This window comes from Uranotaenia lowii, chromosome 1 (assembly GCF_029784155.1).
Source record: "Uranotaenia lowii strain MFRU-FL chromosome 1, ASM2978415v1, whole genome shotgun sequence".
NCBI classification, from domain to species: domain Eukaryota; kingdom Metazoa; phylum Arthropoda; class Insecta; order Diptera; family Culicidae; genus Uranotaenia; species Uranotaenia lowii.
Window position 1 is genome coordinate 81,420,408 of NC_073691.1, and position 17,165 is coordinate 81,437,572.

General features: G+C 36.5%; 2 protein-coding genes across 3 annotated transcripts in view; one reads left to right on the plus strand and one right to left on the minus strand.

Moving 5' to 3' along the window:
- LOC129740565 (protein gone early) overlaps window positions 1-17,165 on the plus strand; it is a 376,826-nt gene that overhangs the window by 307,260 nt on the left and 52,401 nt on the right. The window lies entirely within an intron of this gene.
- On the minus strand, window positions 933-2,874 carry LOC129740567 (fibroin heavy chain-like). Its single transcript, XM_055732272.1, has 2 exons — window positions 2,837-2,874; window positions 933-2,569 (listed from the first exon to the last, which is right to left on the minus strand). The coding sequence occupies exons 1-2, from the start codon at window positions 2,849-2,851 to the stop codon at window positions 1,301-1,303; spliced, it is 1,284 nt and encodes a 427-aa protein (XP_055588247.1). The 5' UTR covers window positions 2,852-2,874; the 3' UTR covers window positions 933-1,300.

Here is a 17,165-nt window from a genome sequence, read left to right on the forward strand (position 1 = left end):
TTACTGTGGCATTCTCATTTTTTTAAAGAAAAAAGTTCTCCAAAATCTATGTTATTGGTTTAATTGATCCCTAGAGTTCAAAAAGATGTATTTGTCTTCTGCATGGATCGTGATCATTGGTTATCACGAATCTACCAATATTTGTCTAATAACTAATGTTTATCCAGTAATTATCTGTTAAATAGAAGGTACTCAAAATACTGTATTTATCAAAAAACTAAAAAGTTGCGCCTAAAAATATGCAATCACTTTAGACAAACTTTTAGAATTCTCTTTGTATGATACTTACAAACTGTGAGAACTAATATGGCAAAATAAGTCAACGGACCTTTTATCTTCGGATTTTACTAGATTTTTGCCTAGGGTCAAGACACCCTTAATTGTGGATCAAGTCTCCTTTAACCTAAAAAAATATCCCTTTTTTATCATCTCACTTAAAATGCTTCTATTTCATCTATCGTTTTGGAGCATATAAGCTTGAAATTACACACTGTTAGAAAATGCAATAGACTGCGAGTTGCTAAATTTTTCCAAAAAAGATATGATGAAACTAAGAAAAGGGAATCAAGTATCCCCATTCTCCCCTACATACCTACCTTTCATTGATTCGAGTAAAAGCATCGAAAATCGTTTAATCGTTTTACGCCTAAATTTATGTACATTTATGCAAACTGATTCTTCTCTCGAGTGTCGAAAAAGGTTAATCGTTCACCTCAATTGGTGCTTGAAAATTGAACTAAAAGAACTCCAAAGCCTGACCGTGAGCAAAAATTCCGTGCTGAATAAAAAAAGTCATTAATATTTTTTTTTTACAAACGTAGGGGAAGATTTTACTTTCAGAAGAACAATTGAAGATATACTTTATATTTCAACTGAATATTGAAGGAAATTTAAAATGTGAGACCGTGTTGGTTTTCATATAAAGTCTTATTTTATTTGTCCGTTTGATTATTTGTTTTTTTTTTTCATTCGTATAATCTCATAACCTTTCGCAATGGTACAAAGTTGGCTTCTGGCCGCGCAGCACTTGTACTTTGTACAAGTTTAATGGCAGTCGTTTATGTTTTAGTTTTTGGAACATGACTCTTGTTTCTCTCTCATACTGATTTGTGCCCTAGCAAAGCGTTTCGCTCTCGATTTTTATCCTAAAGAAAAATAAACCTATTCTATTGATCCTTAAGATTGTTTTTTTCCCTATTCATGTTATGCATCGTTCTCCAGCCCAATTTTTTGTTGTTCAGTTTTTCATCGGGTTCCATCTTCTTTAGCGTGTAGCGGGTAGTTTTGGTTTTTGGGGTTTTTAGAAGTCGACGGATCCAACGGTTGAGGAACCACCGAAGGCAGCGCTGTTCACAACGGTTCCATCGATTCCGGAATCACCGGCCGAGGAGGCATCGACGGCACCGGAGCGCAGATCTCCGAATCCCGCAGATCCACCACCGCTTAGGAAGGTTGGGACGGCATCGAAGGTGGTGGAACCAGCACCAGTGAAAGCGGAAGAAGCAGCACCAGCTGAAGCACTGGCACCAGCATCAGCAAATCCAGCAGCTCCAGCATCAGCGAATCCAGCAGCTCCGGCATCGGCAAATCCGGCAGCACCAGCATTAGCGAAACCAGCAGCACCAGCATCGGCGAATCCACCAGCACCACCGAAGGCACCAGCACCAGCTCCAGCGGAAGCTCCAGCAGAGGCACCGGCAGATGCTCCAGCCTTGGCACCGGCTCCCTTTCCTTGGTATTTGATGAAGTAGACCTCGGGCTTGGCAGAGTTGTAGGTATCGACGGCAGCATCGGCGGCAGATTCGGATTGGGCATCGGCGTTCTTGACCAAAACGTAGACGATGGTCTTCTCCTGGGTGCGGGTACGAGCGGCGGCACGGGCAGCGGCTTCGGCCTGGGCACTCGGGGCCTTGATGAACAGAACCTTGTAGTGGGTCTGGGGCTGGATTTCAACGCGGGCTTCGGCTTCAGCGGCGGCCTCGGCTTCAGGGGCAACGTGGTAGTAGAAGTGTTTCTTCACGATTTCAGGCTTGACGATGTAACGGACTCCAGCACCAGCCTTGGCAGCTGCGCTAGCTCCAGCGGAAGCTCCAGCTCCTGCTCCGGCTCCTGCTCCTCCGAAAGCTCCAGCTCCTCCGAAAGATCCTCCGAATGATCCACGGGTATCGGCACCTCCGAACGATGAAGCTCCAGCGGATCCGAAGGAAGCGGAACCTCCGAAAGCTCCAGCTCCAGCTCCGGCACCAGCTCCAGCAGCGGCACCGGCACCAGCAGCAGCTCCAGCAGAAGCACCAGCACGAGCAGCAGCGGCCAAACCAGCTTGATATCCGGCTTCGAACTGACCATCATTGGCGGCAACCGAGGCTCCGCTGAACGATCCGGCTCCTGAGAAACTGCTGGCACCTGAGCTACCTCCTACGACGGCCTGGTCAAAGTTCGACGGCGAGTAATCGATCGACACGGATCCCTGGCCAACATCGTAGCTAGATAGACCACCGGAAGCGGCAGCAGCCTGACGCAGTTTCAGTCCGATGTCGGCCGAAGCGATCGCCAGACAGGCGGAAAACAGCTGTGGAAGTGGAACAACAAGATCACTCTGATTAGTTCCCGCAAACACTTAACCATCCCCCGTAACGATCTGATTGATCGTTCTCATTCATCCGTACAAATCATCTCACTCGAGGACACTTGTCACATAATCACTCAAAAAACCACAAAGTCAGGCTTCATTTTTATGAGCCTCAAGTCCTTGATCACACACTTTTTCAACACGTTACGAAACCCTTCGATCTATTTCATCTCTAAACCGTTTTCAAGAAGCCCCAAGAACACCTACCACAATAGCACGCATTGTCTCGTGTTGCTAGAACGAAGAATCAACCTGAAATGAAGATGAGATAATGCTTTCGCTTTTTATATAGGTCCCAATGCCGTCGTAGAACAACTATTGGTCGCCTTATTGGCTAATTTACCTACCGAAAAAGATGATATTTCACGACGACGACGACGGCGCGTCTCTTCAGCTTCAGCTGGCAAGCAAGCAACCCCAACGCCCCAGCCGAGAAGTTTTGCTGAATGATTATTTGATTTTGAATGATTTGAATTCCGGGGCTGCTGCTGCGGTCACCCCAAAACGCGATAGATAAGCCGCGAACTAGTAGGAGTGCGAGACGAGAGGGTTGTGGCTTTTTGGCCCGGGTCGATCGATTCTTAGCAGCCTGGCCCGTCCGGCTTCTTCTCTAGTTTGCCTTCCGCGCGCGATCTCAAACTAACACCCCGCTCTCCCGCAGAAGAACAAGCCCCTTCTTTTTTCTCGCTCGATCGCGTCAAACAAAAACGACGACGAATCAATCGGCTGCCCCGTCTAATCTTTCTTGGCCATTATCAAACCAAACGGATGCGATGCGATGGCACAGTGAAATGATCCTTCCAGCAGCTTAACTTTCAACGGAAATTTTCTGATCTATTGATCGGTTTTCTGCATTAATAGTTTTCAGGCTGCTTGAGCTCCTCAGGTGTGCTGCTGCGGCATTGTGGCCAGTAAAGTCTGAAGGTTTTCGATTTTCAATGAAAGCCTTTACTAAACAGCTCAATTTTGGTATACATGAATCCTGATGTTCTTTACTCTTTAAGATTCAATGAAATAAATATAAATTGTGAAATATCTTTCTAGTCAAAACATTTTCTCCTTATGTCAAAACTTGCTTGAAATGTCAAAATATCGTCGAATTTTTCATTTATTTTGTAAAGAAGTCCACTTCTCTTTTCAAAAGTGGAAGAGTTATTTCATACATTGAATAAATGCATAAGCAAAAAACTTTATTATATACCATGCAGGGAACATTTTAAAAATAAAAGGTCTTTATATACAGATTTTTTACGTCTCTTGCTCTACTTCCAGGATGAAAGTGAGGTGTCATATTTTTTTATTAATTTTTGTATGGAAACCTCGATCTTCAAATGTGGAAGGGACATTTCAATAAACTACACAAGTTAATCAAATTCACTTATTCCAAGGTGCCAAAAATTTAAAAACTAATTTTGAGCAATTTTGGGGCACTGAATTTAGATGTGCAATTACTTTTTTTTTCTCTTTCAGATATCGTTTTTAAGACTTAGGGGCTAACTTTTAAAATAAACAAAAATTTAAGAACTTGTTCACTTTTTTGCTAAAATTTTAGCATTTGAAAAGGAGCTGTTGATTAGCTCGGTTTTGCGTATTCTGTGCGATAATGATAGAAGGCAAATATACTTCGGTTTCTAAGTCGTCTTGTTGGCGCGTAAAAAATTTATCATCATCCTACATCCTGATTTCCAAATGAAATTACAATATTTGGAGATGAAAACTTTCGCCTAAATGATATTGAATTACATTTTTTACATTTAATTTGAGTAAACTTTTTTTTCACCAGGTGTAGAATATGTCTATTTCATTCTGAAACAAATTCATATCTTCATGGAAGTCAATTTGCGGTCAAAATTGACTGCAGGCCAGAGGGTTCGTTGTAGCTCATCGGTGTCTTCGACAAAGTTACTCGACTATATTTAAGCTATCTATTGATGGATTTAAACTAGTTCTATTTTTCTCCATAAGGTGGTTGAAAATTCGACTTTTCTACAAGAAATGCGGGTGTTTTCTTTGAAAAAGGTCTTTAAATATGTGAATTTGTATAGAAAATTAACCAACTTAATTAAATCACCTGCTGACCCGATGTGCTTTGCTACCCTTTCCATGGAAAAATTAGGTCCATTGAAATTATTATAATTAAAATATAGGTACTTCCTTTTGAATTAAATTTCAACATTATTTAAAGTTAACTATTCTCCTGGCATTTAAGCTTCTAGATTGTTTTGAGTCTGAACAAAACTTTATAGTTAGAAGGTTGAAGAAACCACCCTTAAGAAAAAAATAGGAAGGATCTACATTACAATAACACTAAGACACTAAACACTAAAACACTAAGACATTGTTTTGGTTAATAATATGTATGTTACATTTATTGAATATGAGGGTCTTCTTTTATTAAAATGGGAAGCGTCTATCGATACAATATATCATTCATTTTGGTTAAAATATTTTTGTAAATTCAATTAATTGCCTCATTAAGTCAAAACGCTTACGTTTATTAATTTTTAACAATAATCCTTGAGAATTGTTTAAATTCTGTCATTTTTTTTTATTAGTTCTGTATGAGAGTCTCTCGCTTCTTTTTTGGATTTAGAGGGGTTTGAAACTATTATAAAAACCATTCTCGGTCTCGAAAACGGTAACACACAAAATTTCACGTTAATCGGTTTAGAAGTTTCCTAAAATCGTTCGAATTGTGTAAAATTTCTGGTAATTTTGTATGGGAGCCCCTCTTCGAAGGATTTGGAGGGGTTTGTAAGCATTATAGAGACCTTTACCGGTCTCGAAAATGGCTACACATCAAATTGCACGTTGATCGTTTCAGTAGTTAACGGAATTTGTTCGAATTGGGTAAATTTTTTGATAATTTTGTATGGGTTCCCCCCATTTTTGGATTTTGAGGGGTTCAAAAGTATTATAGAAACCATTCCCGGTCTTGAAAATGGCTTTACATCAAATTTCACGTTGATCGGTGCAGTAACTTGCAAAAATTGTTCGAATTGTGTATTTTTTTTGTTAATTTTGTATAGGAGCCCCCCCCCCTTCCTTTTTGAATTTGGAGGGGTTTGAAAGTATTTTGAAAATCATTCCCAGTCTTGAAAACGGCTACACACCAAGTTTCACGTTGATCGGTTCAGTTGTTTCTGAGAATTGTTCGAATTGTGTAATTTTTTTATTAATTTTGTATGGGAACCCCCCTCTACCTTAAGTCAGAGTGGTTTGTAAGTATTATAGAAACCATCTCCGGCCCAAAACCTCTCAAATACCAATTTTCACGATGATCGGTTAAAAATTGGCAAGGAACCCATGAGAACCCACCGACATTTTTTACATGTATTTAGATCATAATCACAACTGTCACTTCTCGAAAAATGAGGTGCGCCAAAGTGCTCGCAAACAAGTTATTGCAATTTGAAAATTGTATGATTTTAACTTATTTTAAATCTGCGAAACGAATAAGTTTTCCACTAAGGCTATGATCATTTAGAATTCGGACATCTACAAACGTGTGTATTTTAAAAACTATTCATTTGATCGAAAAAGTGTTCGGATACTAAATGATCATAGCTTTTTCATCTCTTAGATCCAAATATGCAGAAATTATATTCCCTCAGTTGTTAGTTTTGTTTTTTTTATTGGTTGGTAGTTGGGAAAAATATATTTTAAATCTTTCTTTACGCTTCCAGTGAGGAGATAAGGAGAGGAAGGGAGGCTCCTAAAAATTTTTTGTTACATAACTGAAAAAATGATGCAAATGGAATTCGAGGAAATTTTCTACGATTATTTGAGACCCTACTTTCTTCCTTGGGAAGATAGGAAGGGAGAAGGGAGGCGCCTATACAATTTTTTGCACAACTCGAGAACTTATCTAAGAAAAGAAGGTATGAGAAAGTAGGTATGGTTATTAGAAACGCCTACCGCGCTCAAGTAGGGGAGGATGGGGGAAAGGGTGGGAGGGGGGGTGGTGTTTTTCGTACAACTTTTTCTGGCACAAATCGAGCATTTATCAATCAAAAGGAACATTCTTTTATAAAAGAGGTTGTTAGCGTAGGAATAATTTTGAGCCCTCCCTTTTTTCAGGCCGGAGTACAAAAGGAGACAAGTTTTTTTTTCATATTTTATTTGACATAACTCGAAAACTTATCAAACAAATGGAGTCAAATGTGGCATGTGACGTTATTTAGATAATAACAATGTTTTTATGAAAGTTCCTCTCCCCACTTTGGAAGAGGGAGAGGGTGGAGAATTCATATCAAACAAACATACATTTAGGTCGAGTTCACAGTGTGCGCGAAGCGAAGTGCGAAGCGAATTTCTAATTCGCGCGAAAAACCGCTTCTCATTGAAACACTCAACGTCGACAACAAACATCGACCGGCCACAGTGCAAGAAAATTTTCGTGCGAAGAACCGCGAATTCATCCAGTTCATGCGGACATACACTGAAAATATTCTCTCGGATATTTTTATCGCAAATGATAATTTTCAAAAAATCCTTTTTCAAAAGTTTATTAATTAATTATTATTCCGTTTCTGTGTTGATTATGGAAAATGCACGGTTTTTAGCACGGATTTTCGCAAATAACGTGGTGTAATTTTTTTTTAATTGAAACAAATTCTAACTGGCAATAAACGACCGGTGGCATGAAAGCCCCACAATATGTGTAAAGGGTGATGAGGCTGAACGGATAGAAGTTGGAATTCGTTGTCCGACGCCAACTTGAAATCCAATATGGCCCCTTCCACTCAATTTTAAAATGCTGGAAGTGACTGAAAAACACATGAAACTCCCACAATATGGGTATTGGATGAAAGTGCTCAATAAGTAGAAGTCGAATTTGGCTGTCCGACGCCATCTTGAAATAAAAGATGGGTGTTTCTGCTCTATTCAAAATGCTGTAAATAACTAAAAATCGCATGATCCATCCACAATATAAGTAATGAGTAAAAGGGATCAAAAAGTAGACGAAAATGACTGACAAAAATTTAACAAAACATTTGAGAAAACTGTAAAAAAGCACTGAAAGAAATAACCAAAAATATGACAATAAGTGTTATAAAAATAAAGTAATATTGACAAAAACATAAAAAAACTGTGGCAAAAATATGAATAACTATTACTAAAATTTGACAAATGACAAAAATTTGAAAGAACTATGACAAAACTTTAAATAAAACACGACAAATATGGTAAAAAATTATGCCCAAAATATGAAAAATATTACACAATAAGACAAAAATATGAAAAAAAATAGCAAAACTATTACAAATGTGAAAAAATGTTTGACAAAATTATAATCAAAATTTGACAATAAAATAACCTGACAGAACTAATATCATTTAGGACAAATATTTGAAAACAAATTTACCAAAATAAAAAAAATTATAACAAAAAATTTACAATAAAATCACAAAAATCTGTCAAACATATATAAAACTATAAAAAAATTATTACAGATGGGGTAAAATATGGCAAAACTTTGACATAAAATTGAAAAAATAACACAAATGGAAAGTTCTGAAAAAAATATGACAAAAATCTGACAAAATTATGAAGTATGCGATAAAAATATAACAAAATACTTTAAAATATATGTAAAAAAATGACGAAATGATAACATATATGACAGTAAAATTACAAAAGTTTAACAAAAAATGACAAGAATCCGAAAATGTAATGAAGAATATGTTACAAATATATGGCAAATATGACGAAAAAATGACAAAATATAGACAAATCTATAGGCTTGAGCTTTTTCGTCATTATTTAGTCAATTTTTATTAACTTTTGTTAGATTTGTTTTATATTTTGGTCAGGGCTTTGCCATTTTAATGTCAAATTCATCAAAGTTTTGGTATATTTATCTCATATTTTTGTAATATTTTTATTACTTTTTCCATATTTTTCTTAAAGTTTTGTCGGCGTTTCGTAATTTTTGTAGTCATAATATTGTAAATTTTTTACACAATTATGTTAAATTTTTGTCATAGTTTTGGTAGATTTTTTTTTCATACGATTTTCAGTCATTTCAAATATTTTTAAGTTGAGCGGAAGCCGCCGTATTGGATCTTAAGATGGCGTTTCATAGCGTCAGACTGCAAAATTCGACTTCTACTAATTGATTCCTTTTACCTAATACCCACGTTATGGGTGTTTTATGCGATTTTCAGTCATTTAAAGCATTTTGATGTTAGGCTGAAGCCGCCATCTTGGATTTGGGCGTCAAAAATCTATTCTCCGACGTCCTCATAAAGTCCAGGCACCGAGTATTCATGTTCTTAAGATAACTTTTTTCATAATCCATGCGGTCCTGGTAATCGCCAGGTTTTTTAACGTGGTTTTTCGGAATTAACGCGGATTGTTTTTTTTGCGCGGTACGTATCCCTCGCTCACAGTTTTGATTCTGCAAATTAATTTGCAAAGATTTTTTCATGTGTGATTAATTTTTGCCAAAATCCTAAGTATTTTTTTCAGTGTTGAACCGCTTCGCAATTCGTGTGCACTGTGGTCGGCCTTCAAAAACGAACTTGCGAAATTCATCCGGTGAATGAATATTTCGCTTCGCAGTTCGCTTCGCGCTCACTGTGTTCGTACCCTTAGGCATACTTAATGAACTCGTGTAACTTACAAAAACACAGTAAAAATTCAGATTTTAAAATACAAATTTAAAGATCAAGTTTCACTCAATAATCTCCAGCTGCAGTTCTCCTTTTAACACGTTCGTCGCCATGGCATATTCGGGTGACGGGTGTATTTCCTGGGAGGCCCCGTCACATCAAGAAGCATGTGACGCTCTCTTACTTAAGTTAGCCTTCGAGTTTAGCCACACGTTACAAATCTTGGAATCCCCCTCTTTTCTTTCTAGCTCCCAGATTTTTTTTTGGGCCCGGCTAATAAAACTACCAAAATGAGCGTGACGACAAACGTGTTAAAATGGTTGTTTCTGATTTATACTGAAAAATATATAAAAAAAATGTTTTCACAAATTTCATTAATTTTTTGAATGTGTAGGGGTTTCCCAAACAAAAGTAACATGTCTTTATAATTCGAGAACTGATCATCCAAGAGAAACCAAATTAGGCATGCTAGTGTATTTGGATACGAAGAATTTTTCTAAGATGGTTTGGTACCCTTCCCTCCTTCTGGCGAGAAGGAAGGAAGGGGAGAGGAGGTCTCCTTATTTTTTTCCATAACTCGAGAACTAATCGTCCAAATCGAACCAAATTTGGCATGAAAGGATATTTGGGTACAACTAATCATTCTGTGATTTTTGCGACCCCTTTATCTTACCAATAGAGATACAAAGAGGAAAGGAGGTCCCCCGTACATTTTTTGTACAGCTTAGCTTAGCTTAGCTTGGTTGACTACTCATATCCCCCTAAAATTATTAAACTTGAAATGCTGTAAACATCTGATTATTCATCCTCAATCTCAAAATAAACCTTCAGTATAATATACTTTATTAGGTTTTGCTTAACTTACCCATTTCAAATTCCATGATCGCTGGCGTGGCTAAGCAGAACTAGTTCTACCTCGCCAATGGTTGCTACTCCGTGATTGATCGAGGCCATCAATTTTGTGCAAGGACCAACAGAATGGTGTTTGGGATTAGCAGTTCATTCACAATGCACAAGACTCTTGCTCTCCCTTCAAAAATGGGGGGAAATATGGAAGTATGGGTCCCCCGTACATTTTTTGCATAGCTCAAAAACTAATCAAGTAAATGGAACCACATTTGCCAAAACTGAATTTAATATCTCAATCTGAAATTTCAATCTGAAATCAGAATCTGAAATTCGAAATCACAATCTTAAATCTGGAATCTGATATCTTAATCTGATATCTCTATCTGGATCTGAAATTTGAATATGAAATCTGAAATCTTAATTTGAAATCTGAAATCTGAATTTTAAATTGCAGATTTCAGTTTCCACATATTTTGTACAAAAGTTCCGAAACAGATTCATGTTTCAAGATTCAAGATTCATGATTCAAGATTCAAATTCAAGATTCAAGATTCAAGATTATAATAGATTGTGATTCTTGGTCTGGATTCTACAATAATATTGTAATTTTTTAAGTGTTTCTGTTTAGATAAAACAATGATATATGCTTTGATTACTTTTCCACAGAAAAAACTTTTTCCTGTGCCTTTTTAAATTTTTTAAAACTTAAAAGATTTCAACTGGATAAAATTCGTTATTCGAGCAAAATTTCTAGCATCACTTCATCATTAGCTATGCACACACATCTGCCAAATGATCGCTCACCCCAAGCAGGACATTTTGCTCGAAAAGGCGTTCTGATTGATGGACGCTCTGGGTCGGGCGTTTGCGGCGATATTACTCTATCGGCAGAATGTCACCGGTCACATTAAATTAGTCAATCGAAATCCTCCTCAAATTAAGATGCTTTATCGCGTACGAGTGGGTACCATTTGTAGGGCTATTTTGATTGATTCTGATTAGGAATTAATTTATTATTTCCCTTCCATCGAACCGTTTATTAACACCATCAAGGGTCACATTTCGATTTAGAGTATTTGATTTCTGCTGGAAAAATTATAAACGGCAGTAGACTAAAACTCGTTTGCCATGCTGGCACGACGCTGTCTCATCATTCGGTCGAAGCTATCAAAACCGGATTATTTCCTCAAAATCACACAAAATCTTGCGGGCATCCCACATTTTATGCTAACTCTATTTCAGAGGTCTGCACCGATAGGACACGACGTCTACTTTAGTGTTTTTTTTTTAATATTAATTTGAGTTTCATTTGACTTTACAAAAATTTTCACTTAGAATGTTTTGAAAAATATCATCTTTTGAAAATTATTGAATGAATATCACTTAGTTTATTTCTCGAGCTTTAATTCTAAAACAAAATTTCAACGGCGCAGAAGTCTATACTCTAGCTAGATTTCTGAAAGTTTTATGATTTCCACTAATTGTGGCACGAATCTAAGGTTACCCGAAACGATCGCTCTGATTTGCATGTTCCCGATCCTGACTGTGTGCAGGTGATCAATATGTTGTTTTTCCTAAACGGCGAACAAGGTCTGGATGATGATGTCAGCACCTGACTTTTATAACTGGAATGGTTTTTGTTAGGTTAATAAATTAGAAGATAAGTTTTCAATGGTTTTTTTTTTTCATTTGTATTTACTCAGGAAATTCCAACCATTTTCATAGGGAATGTGCCTACTGATGAAAATTCTTTTTAAGCTTCCTTAAACCCAAGGGATACTGTTTAAATTGCATGAATTTTTTTATTGTATTCTCTTTACATTACTTGAGTTGATTGATCCATGCTTTTTGCCGGCGGAGCTCAGAAAACCAAAATAAACTATTATGAACGCACTCCGTTTTTAAGGATCACTTCTATCTCTATCACGCAATCCGATTAATGCAGAAGATTATGTTTTCCTCAATGAAATCCTGATCAAATTGCTAATACTGGATATTGATTCTAATCCCGGAACATCGTTTGGATCCAAATACTGGATCCTTATACTCCTGATCCTAATCCCTGATCAAGATTGGGATTGTTTTAACCCGTACATGTCAGCAGTGTGAACTACTAGAACGTTACAGCAAGGTTAAAAACTCTTGAAAAGTATAAGAGATCAAAATTTTCGATTTCGACCTTTTGCATGGAGTTCGGATTTTTTCGATACGCGACTTTTATGAGAGTTGGAGCAACAAATCAATTTTCTAATCTCAACTGTTTTGAATCAAATAAATATGTATGTTCCTTTACAAATGTATGGATCAAATGACAAAAATCTGAAAGTTTGGATTACTTTAATTGATCAATTTATATTTCTCAGTTAGACAATTCTATTAAGGGCAAAACTTTAATATCTGGACACAATTTATATTGGAATTTTAATTGATTGAAACAGAAAATTATCCCGAAATAGGCTTGTATCTTTGAAATTAAATTGGAAGTTTACTTTCCTAACCTTTCAATTTTAGAACTTTGTTTTTAATTTTATTACTTATCCCGGTCAACTCCAAAATTTAAGAAATTGCATAAATTTTAAACTTTGCATTGAAAATATGTTTACTTGTATCAAAACCTTGGCTCAAACTTTTTATGAGTGTATATTATAACCTAACATTTTCAAATACTTTAAATACATAATATTGATGATTGAAGGATTACATTTTATCCACGAAAATTTTTACTACTAAAGGGTGGTTTATAACCCTGCTGCAAAAAATGACTTTGACCCCATATGTTTTTGAGATGCCTTTTGGGTCACCAAGCATCAGTGTAAAATTTTAGATGATTCGATACATTCCTAAAATAGCGCACCGTTTCACCGTAGCATTTCAAATGTTTATGGAAATTTGTATGAAATAAGAAATTTTCGCAGATTAAATCATCCAGGAATGCAAATAAGCTTGAAATGAAGTTTTTCCTTAAATATTTGTTTTGTATATTTCTAAGCTTCATTTTATGCTAACAAGAGAAGCAGCTAAGATTTTTATTAAAACAGTTTTAACCATTTCCAAACCAATGACCAATTATTGAACTTAATTAAACCAATTAAAATTATTGAAAAAATGCATGTTTTGCTTGCTAGGGCTTTCAAAAATTTCATGCAATGTTTTTGTCGAAGTTTATTTAAACCATCAAACTTATTGGCTGTACCAAACAGTTTTTTTGGGTTTTTTCTTTTCATCCTACGGTTAAATAGCTTTCAAATTTGCAATCCAAAAAAGCTAAAATATAAAAAAAATATATTTTGAATATATTTTTCTGTATTACATCGAATATCTTTTCTGGGATGAAGGTGGTTTGTTGACATGAAATGTATTGCAAGAATCAAGGAATATTTTAAATCCAAAGTTTTTTTTAAACTTTCCGTACATCTCTGGTGCTTGTTTGATGAAAAATTTTGTTTTCCCAAAACAAAAATTATACAAAATTAAAACGCATTGTGCTAGTTCAGGACTGAATGAATCGTTTCCAAAGTTTTTATTGCTTTGATTGGCAGAAAAACAAAAAAAAATTTAGGAGGTTAAAAATTTGAAAATTTTGAATTTCCATACAAAGCTAGCAGCTGTCTAGTTTTTCATTGTGTCTAAGCATGATCTCGATACAACCCTGCTTATTCCGGATGATGTTTAAACAGCTGATTTCCGCTGTGTGTTAGGTTTTACAGTTCAATTTCACACTCTGGGTGGAAACTGAGCTCGATGGACAAAACTTTGGACCGGAAAATCATGTGTGCTTACGCCGGTTAGAAGACTGCCTCAGTTGGAGAAGTGTTGTAAAAGTGGGATCCCCTCTCATCACCGTCCATCGTTCTAAGGTAAGGTTGGTCCATATAGACAAGACATGAAATATAAGAAGCAGAAGCCGCCGGTGTGCGTTATCATCGAGGACGAAGCCTTTGGAGAATCGAGATTTGCGTGAGAGGATCAATCGTGAAAAGTTTCCTGCCTGAGAACATGAGAATCAGCTTCTTTTTCTTCAACATATACAGAAATAGCTTCGAGCGCTCAGGCCACAATGCTTCAATTCGTTCTGTCATGAAATGGCGATTTGATCTTGTCTTCGATGAAGCATTTAGGTCATCTTTGACCAATCGTTGCATGGAAGAATTCGAGATATCACTTCCTTAGCTAACCTCTGGATTTATCTTATTGATTTCCGCTTGATTTTCGTCTTGACCAATTATACCACTTTTCTTTTGGGGGTTCTCGTTGATGTTGTTCGGTGATGATTAGAAGAAAAGATTTGCTTAATTTTTACGTTTCAGTTTACTGTTTATTTCAACCATCTTCAGAAACTATTTTATAATGTAAAATGAGGAGAAAAAAAATAATTTTTTTTTATAAAAAATATAGACTAATTAATAAAACGTTAAAGTACAAAAGTAAAAAAACTCACAAAAAAGCTATTTTTCCGCCTGCTGAGGTCGTCGCTTAAATTGGAGAACAATTAGAGCATCTGTATTAGTGGTCTATTCTTGGGTCTAATTTATACATGAATTGAACCAAAGAAATTAGATCCGATCCAATGAAAAAACTGGCAACTGCACTCGTCAAACGATTTAGAACTGCGTCAAATTGGATCCAAATCTCATCAGTTTTGGATCAATCCTTATTCCAGCTCTAAAAAAAGTTTAGTTGAAACCGGTATAATGGATCACCGCTCTGGTCGGAATTTGGGTCTAAACCGGCTGTTTGGACCACGGACACAGGTGTTCTTGCCGGGCTTCCGTGGACGGTTCAAGCGGTAAATAGTCGAAACCTTATCCAAAAAAAATCGTTATCTCATCGGATAGCAACGTCAACGCATTTAAAAATATAGTTGCCCGGTTCTGATCCCTAAATTCAGTCGAATTGAACAGAAACTGATGTTTGCACAAAAGAAAAAATGCCTGGCTGATCTAGCGCTGCATGTTCTACCATTTCAACCTTATCTTTAGGTTGATTCAGTCAGACATTAATTTCCTTCTGGGCATGGAATAGCGAAACAAAATTTTGATAAACAGGATGTATGATCAGTTATGCTAAAGCAAAGTAGTATTTACACGATTGAGGGGGAGTTAAGTGCATAATGGGCACCTTAAGAAGGGCGCTAATTAAACCATAGAAAACAGCTATAATTTGTAAGTTCTTTACTGTTTCGTGTTCAGACACTAAAAAAGATTATTCCTAGCTGGATAAAAATTAAAAATGTAGAAAAAACGTTTAAAATGCATTTTTTTACTGAAGCTAAAACTCAGTCACTGTCGGGGCATAATGGGAACCCCCACTGGGGCAGTATAAGCACAATTAATTGGGGCACGATGAGCATTTTCTGCCGTAGAATCTAGCAGCGAATTCAACTCGATTAAGTCAACCTAATTATAGAGCTACAGCTACACTTGTTTCATCTGACGATTTTGCATATTGGTAAGGTGTCGGAGAGGTAATCAGTAGACTCGAGTTCGATTCCTGGTCGAGGCGATTTTTTTTTATTTACCTTTGGTGAAAATTGAGGGATGTTGAGGCATGTTGCAGTGCGTATCTTATATATCAAGATGATTGAACTATAATAAAAGCTTATTTTCCGGTGCTCAAAAATAATAATATTTTCGTCGCTTGAGAACCTAGTTGTTTATTTTTTCAATTTTACTGTAAAGATGATACGGAGATTTTTTTTGCTGAAAAATTAACACAATAGGAACATGGTTGTAGGATCGGGAGGGGTTTTGATGGTTAAACCACCACATACCTCCACCCTCCCATGAGGTTCGAAAAAGTGAAATGTTCTTCTCTAAACTCAAAATTTTAAATTCATAATCAAAATTTGATGAACGATAGAAATAGTTCAAGTGTAATTATCTCGACTCACAACTAAAGCAAAAACCTCGAAACCTTATTCCAAGTCCACAACTCTACTACAGTTTTTCAAAAATTTCACACTTGTTGATAGAATTTGAGTCCCGAATAACGAATTTTAATAACATAAGACTTAGCTTGCCAGATTGCCCAGATGTTTCAAAATAATAAATGATTTTTTTTTTTCATTTATTAGAAAATTCAACGAAAATTTGAATTGATTCATTAGAAATATATATTGTTCAATCTCGAAGATATTGGTCACTCTGGCTAGAATGGAAAACGCCTTAAAGTATAGTGTCCATCTGAACATCGCTATAATGGCGCCAGTTATTCATTCTATTGTTATTTCATAAATAATTTAGCGGGAAAAGTTGTAATTTTAAATCGAACTAAAATAAAATCTCTCTTTTTGGTTAGACCGTTCATAAAACAAGTCTTGTTTTCCTTTACATCCGACATGGTCTGCCCAAACATTGGTGCCGTGACCAGGATGGGAAAGCTTTCGCCAGGAGTAGATATCTCGTGCTACAGCGTTAAGCTATCCCGACGAATCACCCCAGAGCGATCCCCGATCCGGCCAAGTAACCCTAGACCAGTGGTTTTCAAACTTTTTTCACTCACCGCCCCCTTTGGCAAAGTTTTCAAGCTCAACGCCCCCCTGGGCAAATTATCAGAAAATCTATTAAAAAAATGAAAATCTGGATCGTTGACAAAACCCGGGTAATATCCAGGCAAATTTTGTCAAAACCTAGGAGTTTCAATACAAAAAATCAAGAAAAAATATTACCGAAAAATATGCTAAAAAAAATTCTTTTTGAACGCATAAATAAAAATTATAACAATACAATTTGTTTTTATTTTATTTGTTTTGGTAAATGAAGTGAATAATTCCGGGCAAAATCCGGGCTTGTTTCAATGAAATCCGGGCAACCAGGCCGAACCAGACTTTTGTCGAGTTTTTCAATAAATATCCGGGCAAACCCTGATAAAACTGAGCAGTTTGGCAACCTGTAACCGTCTGTTACATATTTTTGTGTGGCTCCGCCACAAAATCCAGTAATCCCTGTCCTTTACGGAAAAACAACAAATTTCACCCAAAAGAACGGCTAACTTCACCCATCCCAACTGTCATTCCGCACAGGCACTCTCTTTCTCTGAGTGATCCATAGGCGTCGTGCTCAACCAGGGTC